Source organism: Cetorhinus maximus, chromosome 2, assembly GCF_964194155.1.
Source record: "Cetorhinus maximus chromosome 2, sCetMax3.hap1.1, whole genome shotgun sequence".
Classification (NCBI taxonomy): Eukaryota; Metazoa; Chordata; class Chondrichthyes; order Lamniformes; family Cetorhinidae; genus Cetorhinus; species Cetorhinus maximus.
In genome coordinates, this window is record NC_135880.1 from 219,138,820 (window position 1) to 219,159,761 (window position 20,942).

The 20,942-nt window shown below is 42.5% G+C and overlaps 1 protein-coding gene across 1 annotated transcript in view; it reads right to left on the reverse strand.

Annotated features, from left to right (window-relative positions):
- The window catches only part of dscaml1 (Down syndrome cell adhesion molecule like 1), a 462,975-nt gene that overhangs the window by 105,737 nt on the left and 336,296 nt on the right, over positions 1–20,942 (reverse strand). Inside the window, exons 12-16 of the mRNA XM_078532812.1 lie at positions 20,159–20,255; positions 16,761–16,889; positions 13,420–13,587; positions 5,486–5,556; positions 760–1,000 (exon numbers count right to left, since the gene is read on the reverse strand). Coding sequence (XP_078388938.1) covers positions 760–1,000; positions 5,486–5,556; positions 13,420–13,587; positions 16,761–16,889; positions 20,159–20,255 — 706 coding nt within the window. The remainder of the gene's footprint in view (positions 1–759; positions 1,001–5,485; positions 5,557–13,419; positions 13,588–16,760; positions 16,890–20,158; positions 20,256–20,942) is intronic.

Here is a 20,942-nt window from a genome sequence, read left to right on the forward strand (position 1 = left end):
GTTATGAATCCAGCAAAATTGGTGGTTTTGAGGGGGGGGTGTTGGAAGGGGTGAAAGGAATAAATTTTATAGTTCAACACCTTTAAAACATCACAGCACCTCAAAGAGCAGCTTCCCATCAATTGTTACTTAATTTTGTCATCCTGGTTTCACACGTGTGTTCCGTGCCTCTTTGGATCTGTACTTTGTATATAGACCAGAAGTCTGAGTGAGAAGTCTGCCTGCTTCCAACTCCTGGTCCTGACTCTTTGTAGCCAATTCAGGAAACCTTTCAACAGTGTGAGCCAGCTCCCCTTCTGACTTCTACGCTGCTTTAAGTTCCTCGTTCAAGCAGCCATACAACAGGGGTTGATCCTTTGAGCTTGGGATAAAGGCATTGTTGTTGGAGAAGGAGTTTGATCTGGCCTGTACCTGAACTGGGAGAACTTAATGGTGTGCCTGGGTGGCTGAAATGCAAGCTGTTCCTGTTCTAAGCATTAATATCCCTCACTTTAATGGATACTAATTATAGTCTCTCTTCATTTTCCACACAGGTACACTTAGCTCAGAGGACCATACTTGGGACAAATGAATGGAGATGCACTCTGGGTTTTTAACTGGACTGGGCCTAACTGATAGCGGTCAATGCTGAGCTCAAAATGCATAAACTGTAAAGGGTTCCATCACTCTGCATCCCTCCAAAAATGGTGAACTTGGAAAATACAAAAATTAGTAACCACACAAAATCACTTTGCTACCTCTGTTTGGAACACATCTTACCGTCCTCAAGTGTTGTAGCGTTGATTTCTGAGGAACTCGGACCTGTCCCAGCTCTGTTGAATGCCTGTACCACCACACCGTATTGCGCAAACTTCTTCAGATTGTCCAGAGTGTAAACCTCACTGTCCCCAGTGGCCTTCATCTCCACGATACTGTACTGGCCATTACTGCCAGGGCCATTTTCCCGATAACCGATCTGGTAGCCTCGAATCACCCCGTTCTGAAGTTCCTTCTTTGGGGCCTGAATATCAAACACAACATGCCATAAATTCAGGCCTCAGCTCTTAGCCACGTAATCAATTCCATTGGAGTGGTTAACAGTCACAGGCTGCTCTGAATCACATAGGCCCCAACCAAACTCTGCCCCCCACCCTCCCCAGTTGAGCCTTACCTTATAATGATAATGTCCATCAGGATGAGGGATGCAGGGGACATGGAGAATATTCACAGTAGAACAGGTTCCTTGGTGCCATTTCACTCACATATGATGCTAAATCTATATAAATATGGAATACATCCTTGGGACTAACTTTCAACTTTAGTGGTGTAAAAATTCTTGAAATTTGGAACTGGGAGATGCTATGAGCCATTTTTGTCAGTGGAGAAAAGACATTTTGTTGGGGGAAATATATGCCATTTTTAACTCCCTTGAGTCGAAATTAATCTTTCAAAAACTGAGAGATCTGCCTGTAATAAGGTGATCCTATCCTCAATTTTTCCAAAGCTGAGTATATTATTTTCAATTTAGTTGCTCTTATAAAGAAACAGCAGCTTCTCACATGCTCGTGCGCAGTCAATCCAATTTATTAGTGCATTACATTTTATAAACTGTATTGTATCTATTTTTAATATATTTAAAATATTTCATCTGCACATAATTATTTTTCATGGTAAATTCCTCTGTCCACATTTATAATGGAAACTTTCTATGTAAACTTGTCACACTGTAGTTACATTCCTTCTCCAGCGTAGAATGGGGAATGAAGCTGCGAGTTTCCTGTTCAGTTGGACTCAGTATCATAATCAATAGGATATCTCCAACAAGAGAGAGCCTAACCATCTCCCCTCGACATTCATATGGATTACCATCACTGAATTCCCCCACCGTCAACACCTTGAGGGTCACCATTGACCAGAAACTGAACTGGACCAGCTACATAAATACTGTGGCTACAAGAGAAAGTCACAGGTTGGATATTCTGAAGTGAGTAACTCATCTCCTGATTCCCAAAGGCTCTCCATCATCTACAAAGCACATGTCTGGAGTGTGATAGAATAATCTCCAATTGCCTAGATTAGTGAAGTTCTAAAATATGAAGCTTGGCATCATCCAGGACAAAGCAGCTCGCTTGAGCAGCACCCCATCCAGTAACTCAGAAGTTCACTCCCTGCACGAGTGGCTGCAGTATATACCATCTCTTTTTATCATATTCATTCATGGAATGTGGGCATCGCTAGCAAGATGCACTAGAGCAACATGCCAAGGCTTCTTCCACAGCACCTTCCAAACCCCCCACCTCTACCACTTAGAAGAACAAAGCCAGCAGGGACATGCGAACAGAACCTCTGCTCCAAGTCACACACCATTCTGAGTTGGAAATAATATTGGCTGTTCCTTCATCTCTGGGTCAAAACCCCAGAGCTCCTACATTTCAGCACTGTGGGTGTACCTTCACTACTCAGACTACAACAGCTCGATAAAGCGGCTCACCACCATCTTCTCAAGGGGAATTAGGGGGTGGGAAATAATGCTGGCCTTGGCAACGGTGCTCGCATTCCCTGAACAAAGAAATAAAAAAAAAGTTATCTACTCAGCCACCAGGGGAGCCTCTGAGTGCAGGAGATTTTAATTTATTTTAAAGAGTACACTGATGATTGTTTTATTTTAAAAAAAAATTGGACTTGTTTTGCTCCTTAAGAGGAAATCGCCGACATAAAACATCCTCACAGTCTTAATTATCCCGTGGATTATGTGCAAACGCTTCCCTAACTCATATGATTCTGCAAAGATTCATAACCTAATAAGGAACTCATGTGCCCTCTGTGTCTGTAGAAGTCCCATTAAAGATAAATTACATTTTAGTTTTACTTTAAATTAACTGCATAGCTGGTCATTATTATCCATCAGGCTGACTCAACATGTGGAATAAAACCTATCCACAAGTTCTCACGGGGCAGGATTTTCACCTGGGTGGGCGGGCGGGTGCCCAACCCGCTTGGCCGTGAAATGACGCGCGCTGATGTCGGGCGAGCGTCCCGACGTCAACGCGCAATAGTTCGGTCGGCGGGTGCGCGCGGAAATCAGCAGCCCACCCACCGACAATTAAAAGGCCTATTAAGGTATTAATTAACTTAAAATTTTCACCGCCTGTCCAGCCTTGTGGTTGGCGGGCAGGTGAAAAGGCCAAGCGGCCTTTGCATTTTATTTTTTTTGGAGACCTCATCCACGGGCGGGTTGAAGTTTCCAGCCTCAAATAAAAATAAAATAAAACTTTTAAAATTTCGCAAATAACGTGTCCTCGCTCATGCGACAGAGTCACGCGAGGGGGACCGTGTTTTGTAACATTTTTAAATTCTTTATTTCTGGTTTTTAAAGCTCTTCGTCTCCCTGAGCCAGCTCTGTGCCTCAGGGAGACTTTTAAGTGCTCACCCGCACGCCTGCGCGATGCTCCCTGCTTGCCACGCTCGCCCTCCTCCTCCGCCCACGCAGGCAGCGCCGAGCAGGTGGTGGTCGGCTTCCCAACCTCCCCTGCCCGCCTCTGCCCGAGCCTGCCCGACAAGGGCAAAATTCTGCCCGTAGTGTTGCTCCTGTTTATTGACTTGAAATCTTATTTAAAAATGCTTTGGGTTAGTCATTCAACATTTTCCCGCTGTGGTTCTCTTCATCGTTTTCTTTCTTAATTCTTTAATTGTTTGAGTTTTATGCTTCCCCTCTTCCCATTTCCAGTCCCTCCACCGCCATCCACCATGTCCATTTTCTCTAATCCCAACGGCAACTGTTTAAAGCTCCAACGAGAACACACTCCAATGGTTCACACTGGAATTGAATCACAGAAATTGGGGAAGACCTGGTTTTGATCCCTGGTTCGTGCTGACCTCACCTGGGGCTGGAGGCCATCAGTCCTATTGGGCTACTAATGGGAAAGGTCAGCCTGGGTAACACCCTCAGTCAGAAAGTCACGCATTCCAGTCCCACTCCGGAAACTTGAGCGCAGCATCTTGGCTGGCACTTCGGTGATGTGCCGAGGCAGTTTGGTAGGTGCTGTGATTTGGATCGGGCGTTAAACCGAGGCCCAGGCATGCTCCTCAGGTGAACGTTAAAAAGTCCCCTGGCGTAGCTTGCAGAGGAGCAGGGGAGATTCCCCTGGTGTCCGGGCCAAGATTTATCCCTCAGCAAACATGGCCGTAATGGTCTATGTGGCCTTTGTCCCAATGTTGTTTGTGGGCACTTGCTGTGTTACCATGTTTCCTACATTACATCAGTGACTTCACTTCAAAAGTAAAGCACTTTTGCACGCCATGAAAGGTGTTATATAGGTGCACTCCATTCTTTCAACACCCACTAGTTCTTTTTCATCAGTCAATAACTCTTCATGCGGGATTTTACGCAGGGAGGGGTTTTACACTCCCTCCAAAGTCAATGGACTTTTGAACGTCTCGCCGCATTTCACAGCCCCGCCCCTGCCGCGACAGGACTGTAAAGTTCCGCCATTTTAAAAAATATTCTTTCATGGGGTGTGGGCGTCGCTGGCTGGGTCAGTATTTATTGCCCGTCCCAACTGCCCTTGAGAAGGTGGTGGTGAGCTGCCTTCCTGAACGGCTGCAGTCCCTGTGGTGTAGGGTACACCCACAGTGCTGTTAGGGAGGGAGTTCCAGGATCTTGACCCGGCGACAGTGAAGGAATGGCAATCCAGTTCCAAGTCAGGATGGTGAGTGGCTTGGAGGGGAGCTTGCAGGTGCTGGCGTTCCCATGTATCTGCTGCCTTGGTCCTTCTAGATGGTAGATATCACGGGTTTGGAAGGTGCTGTTGAAATTATTGCTGTATAGCTCAAATTGCAAGGTGGTAGAAGACAAACTAGATGGACTTTAGTATTTTCTCATCTAGCAGCTTCTATCTTCCTTCACTTTCCTCTAAACTGGCCTGGGTGGTGTGTATCTGTGTGTGAACAGAATTAGACTTGAATATGACCAATCATATTGGAGACAGTCAATGTTTAAGCTCACAACGATGAGTCATGGGAGAGTTTCATACCAACAAGCCTGCACCTTCAAGAGAGAAAGTGAAAGAAACTGTACAAACCAAAATAAACTTGAAAATGTCCAGCCTTGAATTGAGGATGACCATAAAATCTTACAGTCTTGCTGATCCTAATGCCTTCCAAATTTTGAACTCAGCAGAATTTGAAATAACTGTTGAGGTTGGGTTCAGGCTTGGCTGATGCCTCCCATGGTTGAATAGTCAGCTCATCCTCAATGTGTGTCGGCTCATATATGTGAAGGGGGAGCCATTCTGCAAGACACCAGAGGACTGCAGATGCCCACAGAGCAGTGCCCACAAAAGGAGGCAGCACCTTTAGGAGAGGAAACTTTGGAAAATTCAGAAAGAATTTTGAAACAAATAAATCCTAGGATGGTATTAGGGGCATCTTGTGTGAGGGAGTAAAATGCAGAAATGACCTGAAGTTTCAGCCTCGAGTGCTTGGAATGGAAAAAAAATTAAGTTACCTTCCAGGTCACTCTGATGCTCTGGGAAGTGATGGGCTGTAATATGACATCCATAGGAGGCCCATCTGGAGCTGAAAGAGAGAAAATAAGGGTACAGTGTTCAGTGCATAGATTGGACACTCAAACATTATCACAGAATCATGGTCTCATAGGAAAGCACTGAGGGAGGCCATTCTGCCCATCAAGTTTGAGCCAGCTCTCTGCAACAGCAATTTAGCTAGCCCCAGTCTCCCACCATTTCCCCACAGCCCTGCAATATTTCTTTCCTTCAGTTTCTTATTCAATGTCCTTCCAAAGCCACCCCTCGGCAGTGCATTCCAGGTTGTAACCACTCCTTGTGTAAAAAGCTTTTTTCCTCATGTTGCTTTTGGTTCTTTTGCCAATCACCTTAATAAATCTATGTCCTCTGGGTCTCAACACTTCCAATGGGGACAGTTTCTTTCTGCCTACTCTGTCTAGATTCTTCATGACTTTGAACACTTCTATCAAATCTGCCCGCCACCTTCCCTCTCTAAGGACAACAACCCCAATTTCTTCAATCTACCATTGCTTCAATCACAGAAATTAAGTCCTCAACATGCGCAATGGAAAATCATAGGTTGCCTGTTTAGTTCAGTGGATGGAAAAGCTCAGGCAATGAGCTCAAGAGTCTTCCGCATGCACTTGAAGCATACAAGGTACCCCTCTCGGGTTCAAGACTTAGATAATCTACCAGTCAAGTGTTGGCAGTGGTGGCACTGCAGGACTTGAATGTACAATCTAGGCCGGAACTTCAGTGCCATCTTTCCCATGTTAAACCGAGACCCCATCTACCTGCTGAGGTGAATAGAAAAGAACTAAAGACCTATCCCATTATTTGTAGAAGTGCACGGAGTGCTCCTGCCCAACATTTATTCCACAGCCAGCTCCACTAAAACAGATTATCAATGCGTCCATCTTAACTTGGCTGCTGCATTTGCCTAAATTACAACGGTGGCTACACTTTAGAAGTGTACATTGTTAAGTGTGAAGTACTTTGGAATGTCCTAAGGTCATGAAATTTCCTTTGTAGATGCAAGCTTCTGCTTTCTTGAAGCTTCATCTCTGGGCCTTGAGTTTTATCTCAGTAATATTTTTGGAAGGAATCCAATTCTAATTGCTGCCTACACATTTGTTCCCAAATTTTAGTTATTCTCTATTCTTAATCTCATGGAAGACATTTTATTAATAAATTTACTTTTTGCTGTCTTCAAGGTTTCTAAAATTGGTCTTACTTATTTCTTCAAGCACATAAGGAACAGGTCAAATGCTCAGAAATCAAAAACTGGTGCTGGTTGACGGAAGGGACTAGACTCATTAACTTCAATTTTCACATCGGAGTCAAATTTTGCGGATTACTCACCGCCACTTTCTGAATCTCATCTCATTATCCTAATTTTTTGTTAAAAGTAAACAAAATTAGTTCTAATTTTAATTTAATGACAAAAATACAAGTTTTAGTCCATCACTGTATTCCCTCTTACTTTAGCTGACTAAAGCAATACTGACCACCTGCAAGACAGAAACAGCTTGGACCATTTGAGTCTCATGGGCCTTTGGGACATGCCATTCATACGCCTGACACGAGACTCCCGAAGCAATTGCTCTATTTGGAACTCGGTCATGGCAGGACGTTCCCAGGAAAACAGCAGAAACACTTGAGGGATGTGCTCAAAGCAGCCCTGAAGAGATCAAACATACCCACTGACTGAAGGGAGACCCCAACTTCTGACTGACCAAAATGGAGAAGGGTCATTCGGGAGGGTACCGAACTCACGGAGACACTTTGTCGAGAAGGATCAGAAGTGAAGTCAAAGCACTGGAGGGAGCACCCAACCCTCCAAACAACCCATCTACCCAACCCCTCAAGCACCACCTGCCTCGCATGTGGCAGAGTCCGCAGACCGCGCACTGGACTTATCAGGCATCTCAGAACCCACCGAACCAAAGAGCAAGCAAGTCATCCTCGATCCCGAGGGACTGCCTAAGAAGAAGGAGATTTACCAAACAATACTGAGACTGCACCTCCCAGAGCCCAGCATTCAAAAGTGCCAGTTTCAACAGTTATGCGTTGTGGACAGGCAGGCTCTGTGGAGCTGTGATGGGTAAACAGCAATCACAGCAAAGTCATTTGTGTCATTTTTCACACTGCCTGTGGGTATAGAAAATAAACAGCTAGGAATATTAGGAACAGGAGAAAGCCATTGAGCCTCCCAGGCCTGTTCTGCCATTCAATTAAATCATGGTTGATCTGTAACTCAACTCCACTCACCCACCTTTGCTTTGTATCACTCAATACCCTCACTCAACAAAAATCTATCAATCTCAGCCTTGGAAGTTTCAATTGCCCACAGCTTTTTTTTTGGGGGAGAGAGAATGCCAGATTTTCACTGCCCCCTTTCTGTGAAAAAACACTTGCTGAAAGCAATATCACTGATCAGAGCTCACCAGAGAAGGCAAGCCACAGCAAAGGTGAATATATAGAAAGAAGGGAGGACGTGTAATTCTATTGAACCTTTTACTTCCCAAAGGGTGTTCACAGCCAAGGAATTACAGTCACTGGCACTTGTAGGAAAATCAGTAACCATAGTAATGTCCCAAAAACAGTGGTGGAAAATTACCACTTAATTTTGGTGATGATGGTTAAGGGGTAAATGTTGGCCAGTATACTGATTTTCTTCAAAAGGTACATGGGATTTTTCACGTCCACCTGAACAGGAAGATGGTACCTCCGTTTAACATCTTACCAGGACAACAACGCCACTGACTGTACAGCACTTACTCAGTACTGCACACAAGTGTCCAGGTTGTGTACTGGAGTGCAGCAAGAATCAATGACCTTTCACCTGAGAGGTAAGAGGGAGCTAATATCTAAGTCAAGGTGACATTTGGCTAGAGAGTGCCAGCAGTGAGTAGGACACCCTGACTATTCTAATGTTCTACACAGCAGGTATCAACAAAGGCACCTGGGTTGAGGGAAGAGAGAAATCAGCCTGGGTGAGCGTATCTGATTACTACTCAGTGACCGCCTTCAGGTAAGTGCATATGTACACATCTGATGAGAGTAGGATCAGACTCTGCTGTTTTGCTTTCACAGTTGAATAGCTTGCATATGCACTCAATCATGAAAAATGGGTTTTTGTAAAGAATAGGTCTTCGGGAGGATACCAGAGAATTACCAGCATCCAAAGAGCTGAACTCAAAGAGGGTCAACATCTTCAAGACAGCAAGAGAAGAAAGAAAAGAAAATTGGAGAAAAGATTGTAAAAGCAGACAAATAGTACATTGTTAAATCTATTGAAAATGTTTGGTTTTAATAATATGGGAGCACAGGTACAAAGGCAATGAAGCTTCTATGTGAAATAAAAGATCTTATAACATTATGTGTATCTTTACAATTTGGACTGCACCATTCATCCATGATCCAATTTTCACAGAACTAATTCCATTTCATGTTGCAGTATAATAGAGTATACTCTGTTGTTCACAGTTCAACACCTGCTGCCTTTTAACCATCACTGGTGGATACCCTGTACCAAACACTAAGAATTCTCCTAGCAACCAAACTACTGCCAATGAATAGCAAAATCAAGCATACCATTAAAGTAGTCCCTTGTGGCCACAGCAACAAAAATAATCAAGGCTACACAAGACAATTTTGACATCAACATGCAAATGGACTGGGTATCAGTTTAGTTGCATTGGCAGTACTCTCTCCCGAGTCAAAAGCTTACAGTTTCAATTCCCATTCCAGGACTGAGGGAGTGCTACCCTTTGGATGACATGTTAAACTGGACATTACAAGTCACTCTGCATTATTCCCGACCAACAGTCATCTCTGAACCATCATCACTAGATTAGATCACCTGTGAATCAGAGGTCTGATGAGGCACTAATTAGGTACCTTTATTACACCTCTCAGTCCCATTTTCTGGCCTACTCTAAAACTTTTTCAAAAATAATTACTTTTGTTTTGAAGCTCATCACTCTATTCCCCAGCCAACAGGATGGGCTGGTGATCTAGAAGCAGAATGTACAGAGAAAGAGCTCAGGGTATGTATTTTCCCTGCAGCAGAATGGTTAAAATATGGCACTCAATACCTGGAGCGTTATTGGTTCAAAGGCTTGTTGAGAGTAGAACGATCAAAGGGCCTATTGTAATTGAAGTGACTTCCAAATATATAACCATAACCGTCACTGAAGGTTATGAATAAAGCCTACTTTTTAAGACAGTGGTTTACTAAGTAGTATATTAGCATTTGCAGGTCCGCACAGTTCTAGAAATATGTTAAGCAAACCTGAGCACAATGGGAAACATCTCTTAACAATAACAAATTCAGGCACATTCTCCCAGATACTTGTTCAGCACCAAGGAGAGCTCCCTGCTGTCTAAATGGGACCCGGGACCTTTCTAAAACAAAAATAAAAATGCCTGGAAAAACTCAGCAGGTCTGGCAGCATCTGCGGAGGGGAACACAGGTAACGTTTCCTATCCATATGACTCTTCAACATTCTGTTGCCAGACCTGCTGAGTTTTTCCAGGCATTTTTATTTTTGTTTTGGATTTCCAGCATCCACAGTTTTTTTTTTGCTTTTATCCCAGGGCCTTTCTGTTGCCAATGCTATTTACAGGGCATTGTACAAAGCCTAAATCAGAAAACTCTTTCAGCTAAATGGGCCAGAGAGGGGTAGGGTTCACAATCTCAGATTGTGTAGAGGCAGAACTAGACTAGAAGCTAGGAGGTTCTTCTTTTCCCAGAGAATAGTGGAACAGGCTGATGGCTTGTGCGATGAACACTGATTCCTTCAAGCAAGAGCTAGATTTGTTTCTGGATGAGGCAGAAATCACCTTGAGAAAGTGATGGGTATTATCAAACATTAATCAGGACCAGAATGACCTCCTGGACTATATTCTATCACCTAAGGGGGGCAGTGTTGAGGGGGTGAGTGGAACATGGTGGCGTTGGAGAGGAACTTTCCAGAATTTTTTCCATTCATTTTTTTTTTAAACCAGGTTTCTCAACTCTTGCAGGAGAATGCCTGGGTGGGGTCTGAAGTGTATGTATTGTGATGCACTAGTCATCTAAATTAAATGGGACAGACTGGATGGAAAATGGTGTTTTCTTGTCCAGGGATCGGTATTGGGTCCCTTGCTGTTTGTGGTATATATAAACAATTTAGACTTGAATGTAGGAGGGTTGATCAGTAAGTTCCCATAAGACACGAAAATTGGTGGGGTGGTAAGTAGTGAGGAGGATAGCTTTAGATTACAGGAGGATATAGACGGGCTGGTCAGATGGGCTGATCAGTGGCAAATGGAATTTAATCCGGAGAAGTGTGAGGTGATGCACTTGGGCAGGACAAACAAGACACGGGAATACACGATGAATGGTAGGACCCTGGGAAGTAGAGAGGATCAGAGGGACCTTGGTGTGCATGTCCACTGGTCCTTTAAGGTAGCAGGACAGCTAGATAAGGTGGTAAAGAAGGCATATGGAATACTTGCCTTTATTAGCCGAGGCATAGAATATAAGAGCAGGGAGGTTATGCTGGGACTGTATAAAACACTGGTTAGGCCACAGCTAGGGTATTGCATGCAGTTCTGGAATCCACATTATAGGAAGGATGTGATTGCATTAGAGAGAGTGCAGAGGAGATTTACCAGGATGTTGCCTGGGCTGGAGAGTTTTAGTTATGAGGAGAGATTGGGTAGACTGGGGTTATTTTCCCTGGAGCAGAGGAGATTGAGGGGGGACATGACTGAGGTGTAGAAAATTATGAGGGGCATAGATAGGGTAGACAGGAAGGAGCTTTTCCCCTTGGTGGAGGGATCAATAACCGGGGGCATAGAATTAAGGTAAGGGGCAGGAGGTTTAGAGGGGGTGTGAGGGAGAATTTTTTCACCCAGAGGGTGGTGGGAATCTGGAACTCACAGCCTGAAAGAGTGGTAGAGGCAGAAACCCTCATAACATTTAAGAAGCATTTGGATGTGTACTTGCAATGCCATAGCATACAAGGCTATGGGCCTAGTGCTGGAAAATGGGATTAGAATACTTAGGTATTTGTTTGACCAGCACAGACTCAGTGGGCCGAAGGGCCTTTGTCTGTGCTGTAGACCTCTATGACTCTATGCTTTTCATATTTTTATACGCACAAGTGAGAGTTAAATCCTCTCCCAGAAATAGGTCACAAAGCTTACACTCATCATTTAATAATCAATCATTTTTCAAATGCCAGATACGTGGCATTGAAATAAGCGTCAAGGTATTTTCTGAGGGACTGCACATCATCATCAGTGGAGGTACATGAAGGGCACGTCATGTATCTAGCTGACTCTTTTGAAAACAAGTTCTGTCTGAAAAATAACCAATGTAAAAATCAAGCTGGCTGACCAATAGTTTAGTAACTAAATGCACCCCTCAGTAAGGTATTACATCTTGCAAACTGGGATGATCCCAGGATCCCTGGTCTGTGTTCAGCTTGCTCCTCACAGCTGACACAGTGATGATGCAGACTGGCCTCAGTATCTTCAGGGCAAGGGAGAGGGGGAAATCAGCCAAATTGCTGCTTTTGATGAATGTCGGATGACCCCTGCACATTTGCATGGATTTCAAGTGAAAACAATACAGGCTTCAGCAATAATGGACCTTCCAATCAGGGGGCACTTTTTTTTTTTGGAAACTTACACATGAAGAATAGACATCTGGAGGTACCTGGAGAGAGCTGCAGAATAGTACTCAGGGGAGAAAGGCAAGTGTTAATGGATGAAAGAAAGCATGATTGAAATTAGAGCAGCAGGACCAGAAAAGGTTTAACTCCAAGAAGAGATAAATAAGCAACAGAAAGCTCATCAGTGAAGGTATATTGACTTGAATTTATCATCGTGAGCAGTGGCATTAGATTCTTCAATTCCATACTTAGTGGAGTACGAGGCCAGTGGCTGCACTCACCCTTCAGTCTAGGGGTTAATGATCTCACATTAGCTGTGGATTGTTTTGCTGATTGTTTAGTTAATACTCATTTTTATCACAGCCAAGAACCAAACAGATTTTCACCATGGAGTCGGAACAAAATGATTCATTATCAACGTCCCAGAAACTAAAAGCCGATTCCAGATATGTTTCAGGATGTGGCCACCCCACACCAACACCACTCCTGAAATCCATAACTAATGAAATATCCTCTCCCTGTTCCAACCCTGAAATGTAAACATTTTTGAAGGTAGGAATTATATTACAAATATTAACTCATAACTTTATATTCATAGAATCATACAATGATGCAGGACAAAAGGCCTCTGCTGACTCTTTGAAAGAGCTATCCAATTAATCCCCAATCCTACTCCTTCCCCATATCAGCATTTTTTTCCTTTTCAAGCATTTATCCAATTCCCTTTTGAAAGATATCATTGCATTTGCTTCCACCACCCTGCCAGACATTAAATTTTAGATCATAACAACCTGCTGTGTAACTTTTTTTTCTCCTATCACCTTTGGTTCTTGTGCAAATAACCATAATTCTGTGCCCTCTGATTACCAACCCAGTGGGAAACAGTTTCTCCCTATTTACTCGCCTTAAACTTTTCAAGACTTTGAACGCGTCTAGCAAACCTTTGCTTAAACTTCTCTGCTCGAAGAAGAAGTTCCTCCAGTCTCTCCACCTAACTGAAGTCTCTCACCCCTGGTACCATTTTAGTCAATCTCCTCTGCCCCCTCTCTAAGGCCTTGACATCCTTCCTAAAGAGTGGTGCCTAGAATTTACCACAATACTCCAGCCGGGGCCTAGCTAATGTTTTTATAAAGATTTTAGATTTCATTAGGCTAATTCTGTAATCAAACTCAAACGGAGGCAATTTCTAGTTCAGGCTATTTGCTTCTGGTGAAAGATGGTTGACCTATTTCTGTCACGCTCTGTACCTGCTTCTTCTGTGCTAACTGTTAATTCTTTGCTGGGTTCACTCCTGCCGATCTTGTTGAACGAATAGATTCTTATACTATAAACAGAGGCTGGGTGAAGATCCACAATGTTGGCCTGGTTTATGGTTGGGTTGATATTTCGAGTGCTCTGTTTTAAATCCCAGGAATCTGTAGAATGAAAAAAAAGCATTTTAAAATTTTTTTTGTAATGCTGAGAGAGACAATTATTTGCTGTTCATAGATATTGTGCAAAAGATTGCTTCATCTTTAAGGTTTGTAATTGAAAGACAATGCCTTAACTTTGGTTTCCCACATTACAACAGTGACTACACCTCAAAATTACTTAATTGGCTGTAAAATCCTTTGGGATGTCCTGAGTCATGAGAGGTGCTATGTGCAAGGCTTTCTTTCTCATTTTTAGCTATTATTTTGTGTGTATATTAAAGTGCTGCAGAATGGAACACCCTCTGCTCCCACACTGCTATGACCAACTCTTGTTAATTCCAAATTGCTTCAATCAAATCCTCTATTAACTCAACCTTATAAGCACTAAATTTCCACTCTGCCACATTATTAATGTTGTCAGATTACTGGTGGATTCCATTTTTTATCTGAAAAGCAGCATTAATCAACAGAACAGACTACAGAGGAAGCTCTTTTCACACATAGGTCACACAGAGTGAAGCTCTCCCTTACCTACTCCAATAATACATCTTACGCATGGTATTGCTACTTCCCTCAGTCAGCTTCCACCATCCTATTCCCCAGCCTAGAAATAGGGAGGTGACTGGTCTCTGCTCTGAGCCCACACATTTTTGAAGCAACCGGTATTGACTTACCTGCTTATGGGGGCACATGCCTAGCCACTGTGTGCCACACCCTCCTTCATAGAGCATTACTCAATGTGCCCTATTTGGGTATTTTATTGCTCCTGCCCATTTTCCCACTGAAAGTCGGGGCAGAATGCATTTCCCACATTGTCACAATGCTGCTGTGGGCATTAGGATGGGGATCAATATCTACTGAAGTTTAATCTAGGGCTGACAGTATGCTGCTGCAGGTATAACTGTAGCTTTATAATGGAAATTTTTTATTGAGACACCAGCTAGTGGGCCTGATGCAATGACAATGCCCAAATAAGGAGCATGAACTATGTAGCAAAGATAATATACTTTAAATATTTGAAAGGAAGGCAACCTCTCTCTATGCGCAATTCCTGATCCTCAGCTAAAACTGACAAAGAGTGCATTAAAAACAGGATGATTTGGGGAAAAGTTCGGAAGCAATTCCTCATCAATTATCTTTATCTCTACAAAACAACAATTATAATTGTGTTCGAATCCAACATATGTCGTTTATTGGCAACGGAAATCTCACAGCCAAAGACCTTCCTTAAATTAATTTATTTACACCAATAAATCTGATAGAAATGTAATACATATGTGCATGAATTAGCCACAACAAATAAGTTGCCAGGGAGAATTTATTATGCAGTACCATGATAAATGAAAGGCTCAGCAATCTTATCAAACTCTGGTAGAGTACACTGCATATAATTAATATTTGCAGTTCTTGTACAATATTAATTTTCTAAATTTAATCATATTTTAATCTCCCCTGGTTTGGCAGCAACAGGATTTAAATTTCTAGCAATGAATTAAAATTGTCAATTAGACACTTTGAATAAGTACATCATATGAAACTGTTAAAGGTTGGACTTTAAATATGTTATAAAAAGGGTGTTTAAAAGGACTCTGTTTACAGGGAAGTGGTAAACACTATCTGCTTTATTGGCCCTCAACTTCTGGATGGTGGTGTTCGTGGTAATGTTGCTGGACTAGTAATCTAGAGGACTCAGGCTAATACTCTGGGGACATGGGTTCAAATCCCACCAAGGTGGAATTTAAATTCAATTAATAAATTTAGAATTAAAAGCTAGTCTCAGTAAAAGTGACTAAGAAACTAACAACAATTGTTGTAAAAACCCATCTGGTTCACTAGTGCCCCTTTTGGGAAGGAAATCTGCCATCCTTACACGGTCTGCCCTACTCCAGAACACAGCAATGTGGTTGGCTCTTAACTACTCTCTGCAATAGCGTGGCAAGCCACTCAGTTCAAGGGCAATTAGGGATGCTGTAGGATGCCCACATCCCATTAAAGCAAGAAAGAGGCTATCTTGCTAGCAAACCACCTAGGCGAGTATTTCTTCTGATAGAGAGGGACACTGAACAAACGCGTCAACTTGCATTTACGTAGCACCTTTCGTGTAATTAAATGTTCCAAGGTGTTTCACAGGAACACCAGCAGACAAAAAAAATCACGCCAAGCCAAAAGAAAGAAACATTAGGACACCAGGTTTAATTCTTGGTTCTAACAAGCATCCTAAAGGAAAGAGAGATAGAGAGACAGAGTGGCTTAGAGAGGGAGGGAATTCCAGAGCTTAGGACCTAGGCAGCTGAAGACATGGCCACCAATGAATGGAGTGAAAGAAATTAAGAATGCATAAGAGGCCAGAGTTAGAGTAACGCACAATTCTTAAAGGATTGTAATGCTGGAGGAGGTTACAGAGATAAAGAAGAGCAAAGTCAAGGAAGGATTTGAACACGAGGAGCAGAATTTTAAAGTTGAGAAATCAGGCTGGGAACTAATGTAGTTCAGTGAATATAGGGGAATGAGTAAATGGGATTTGGTGCAAGTCAGGATAACTACAGAACAGTTTGGTTGAGTTTAAGCTAATGGAAGAGTGAAAGCTGGGAGATCAGCCAGGAGAGCGTTGGGATAGTTGAGTTTGAAGATAACAAAAACATGAAGGTGAGTTTCAGTAGTAAATATGCTGAGACAATGGCAGAGGTGGGCAATGCTAGGGAGTTGGAAGTAGGTGGGCTTGATGATGAAGAGGACATAGTATAGTGTTATTACTGAACAGGAGGCTATTCAGCCCATTGAGTCCTTATCGGTTCTCTGTACAACAAAGCAGTCAGTCCTATTCATCTGTTCTATCCTTGCATATCTGCATGTTTATTTCCCTCAAAGCCAACTTCCTTTTGAAATCATTAATCATTTCCGCTTTCACCACCCTCAAAGGAAGCAAGCTCCAGGTCATTACCCCTCGCTGCATAAAAAAGTTCTTCCTCACATCCCCAATGTATCTCTTGCCCAAAACCTTAAACCTATGTCCTCTCACAAAGTGGGGTCTGAAGCTCAGGGTCAAATAGAATGCCAAGATTGCGAACAATCTAGTTGACAGTGCTGAGGGAGGGAGATGGAAGGGACACTTGATGCTAAGAGAAGACACATTGCACGGAAGGACTGGCAGGCATCAATGCAGTGACTGTCCCCACCTGATTTGTTCTTGTATTCAATGTCGAAGCCCAGGATAAGACTGTTTCCATCAAATCTCTGAGTCCAGCGGAGGTTCATGCTGCGAGCTTTCACCTCTCTGATCTCCAGCTCAGGTGGGTCAGGTGGTTCTGCGAGAAGAGAAGTTAGACAAGTGCACAAGTTAATTAACTCCTCAGTGCCAGTTTTCTTGCTATTGCTTATAGTGTAGCTATAATATTCGCCAATACTCCTTCTTTTAAGGACTTAATGGACTCAACTGACCTTCAAAAAGACAATTTTCTAGGAGCACCCTTGCAGAATGTATGGTGATATATGAAGAAATTACCATTGGTTACTCTCTTTCCATTGTTTAGTTATGGAATGAAAGCAGTTTCAAGACAGTATAAGAAAGGGTTTGGAAAAGTAGCTGGCTGGCCTAAGCTGCAAAAACCTAAGCTTCATGTTCACCATATTTTCACTGTAAATTAGACACTTTGCTTTCTATGGCAAAGTTGCACAATCGTTTTGTCCACTTAAGAAGCAGGTACATTTTGGGGAGCAGGTATGATCAAAAATGCAAAGAGTGTAATCACATTGTTTCACGGTCCTCCACTTGCAAGACTTCAACTTCAACAGTTTGTTCATGGTGCCTCTTTAAATCACACGGCTGTCTGACTCTGAACAATATCGGACTCCCACACATGAAAAATGTCGAGTTCCAGATGGATCATCCGATTAACTGTGTCTTATGTCAGTTGGTTAATAAACTTGTGAGGAGTTAGTTCCATATCAGGGAACCTTTGCCCAATTTTGTTTGGTCATGGACCACGTGTTTGTAAAGGTACACCTCATTACAGGTTCTGTGCTTCTTCCTGATAGAGGCAATGTCAACATCAAACCAATTGAGTATTGTTGAGTGATCTTCAAAAATGAAAGTTGGACTTCGGAGTTATAAACCAATCTTTATAGCTTCCAGTTCTACAAACTTCTCGCCAGTATTTAAGTCAACCCTTCATTAGAGTGCGCAATTTAAGAGGCTTCAGTAGTTTTGTAGTTATATGTAATGATACTGGGTCAATCACGAAGGTTCTGTGTATAATCTCTGGCCTGTGCTGAGTTAGTTTATCAATTTCCCTCAGCGCCCACAGTTAAAGAGGTGAAAATTAGCCAGAGATCCTATTTGTGATTGCAATCAAATCAGACCTATTGGAATAACATGTGTGGCTATCACAAAAGGACAGCTGAGATGGTGTTATGATGAATACATCAATGACTCCTGCTGTCTGGACTAGCCTATGAAGAATGCCATTTGAGCAAAGATTCTGACCATGGAACCATAATCTAGCATGATAAGGCTAAATTATGAGGATAAGCTGCATAGACTAGGCTTGTATTCCCTTGAGTATAGAAGATTAAGGGGCGATCTAATTGAGATACTTAGACGATTAAAGGATTGGATAGGGTAGATAGAGTGTGGGAGCGCAGAAAAGGGTCTTATGGTCCTGTACTGTAGAACTGGAAATTATAAAGATGGTTTTATAACTCCCAAGTCCAACATTCTTATTTGAGGATCACTCAACAATACCTCAGATCAATTGGTTTGACATTGACATTGCCTCTATCAGGAAGAAGCACAGAACCTGTAATGAGGTGTACCTTTACAAACACATGGTCCAGAATCAAACAAAATAGCCTTAAAATAAGAGACTAGTCAGGGTTGTGCCAGGGAGTATTGTTTCATACAAAGGGTAATGGAAATCTCGATCTCTAACCCTCAAAAAGCTACTGAAGCTGGGGAGTCAATTGGAAATGTTAAAACTGGCATTGATATTTTTTATTAGGTAATGGTATTATGAGATATGGAGCCATGGTGGATAAATGGAGTTGAGATAAAGATCATCCATGATCTAATTGAATGGTGGAACGGGCTAGATGGGTTGAATGGCCTATTCCTGTTCCCATGAACCAAGACTTTCAGAGCCAGAGGGGCAAGGGGAAGAACCAGAAACAAAATTAGAGGGGAAAATAAATATGCACCATGCTAGACAGAGCCAATGTTTTCTGGGAGCCCACTAGAAAACTTGTTTTTCTGCACAGAATTGTTAAACTACATGATCTGCAGATCAACCATATCTTTCTTGAATAAACCTCAGGCTGGCATGAAGCCAAAGCTTAAGCAGCAAAACCTTGGCTTATGGTGCCCAGAAGAATAAATCACCAACCCATCTCCTGTGGGGCAATACTGCATGTAAATAAATTATGTGCACGGGAGAAGCATCAAGAGCTTATTTGCTTTTACTGTGGCTGGCAAAGTGCTTCTGGAGCCAACAACCGATAGTAAACTTTAATCTGTATACCTAAACTTCAATGTCTCCTTCTGAGACTTTGTGAGGGTGTGGGGCGTGGTGGTAGAGGAGGAAGAAAGCTGTTAACAAGATTCTGCACTATCTTTCTTCAATTACGTTCATATTGTGCTGCAAAGTTGATGGTTTGATTTTGGAGATACTCAAGAGATCTGTACTTTTTGGACGATGAGTACAGAGTGACTGTTATAGAATCACCAACTCAGAACCAAAGTACAGCCTCAAAACTTCCAGGAACTCATCTATACTTATCACACTTAGCATTTTCCGTTCTCCATCATGAACTAAAACATTCTAAAACCAGTGACTAATATTAAAATACTCATGATAACAGGCCACAGTTTGATGCATTTGGTCCAAAGCCAATTGACTGGTGCCAAGGAGTGAAATTCAATTGTGTCTCTAAGGAAGTCAACTTTTCAGGGGTACACCTTATAGGGCCAGACAGAGCACTGAAGTTTATTTTTTTTACCTCTGCTATCACAACCAAAACTGAGCCACAAATAGAAGTTAAGACCAGTTGACTTTTGAGTGACTAAATGCCTCTTCCTCATTGAACACATATATACAAGAAATCAGATGTACATTTAGGTCGCAATTGATAAGATATTGGTAACACATGAATGCAACAGTACCCCTGGTAATTGTGACCATCACAGAAAAATAACATTGATAACTATGTTTATATAATATTGTAATACTGAAGTCTTGTGCAAGGTATGGGATGATGTAGCCTCCTTGTATATTTGTTGTCAAATTTCAACATCCTTGCAATACCTTTAGCACACTTTCTTGTGACAGTCTCAACTACTTCCTCATGGCTTTCCTGGACAAAACATTGAGTCAGTATAAATGATAGGGCAAATGCTCGAGGACCTGGATTGGCTAGAAATCTGGATTGAAACACTTCTCATCTTAAACGAGAGTTGTGCTGAGGTAATGGAGGTGAAAGAGTGCGAACGTGCTGTGCCTACTGTCGCGAAGAACAGCTTTCCTCCATAGTTGAGGTGCATCGAACGGGCAAAGCATGTGTGTAATCATAACAAGTGGAGTACCTTGAACTGTCAGCTGAATGAGTCCTCGGTCCTCCCCGTAGGAATTGATTGCATGGCAAGAGAAGAAGCCAGAATCTCCTCGATCGGCAGGTGTAATCTACAGGAGACAGTCAAGCAATTGGGCACAAATTTAACATTACAGCAAATTGCCATGTGCTGGGCCCTGACACTCAAAAAAAAAACCTCACACAACCTGAGGTGCATGAAGCGCACAAACATTATTGACAAACACCGTACACCAGCTCTGCCCAAGAGTATATGAAATGTTCAGAACCAGCACCAACTGGACCAAATGTCTCATTTAAAATGGATTCTGCAGCGGGGGCAAAATCTTGGATGTGGAATGTTTGTAAACCCTGGATTAGAGCTGAAATTGGACATTACACCCATTTTCAAGTGGAAAAGGGTGCAAAGAGGTCCAATTTAAGGAAACAATCTCCCACACCTATTCAGCATTGGAAACACATCTGACGCCGAATTGGTTTGAGCACTGTAGCAGCATCCCTGGTGGACAACTAAACCCTGAATAGGCTAATAAAGGACCTAATACCTGTTTTAGGATCAAATTGAGAAATCATTTTGCCTTGAATGCAGCAGGATTTGGGCCTGCTACTTTTAGGATTACCTTGTGTACACGTGGTCCAACCAGACGTTCTTAAAGGGGCAACAAAGCAAGTTTAAAAATTGTTGATTTACTTATAGAATAATAGAGGTCTACAGTACAGAAAAAGGCCCTTAGACCCATCGAGTCTGCGCCAGTCAAACAAGTTCCTAACTAATCTAA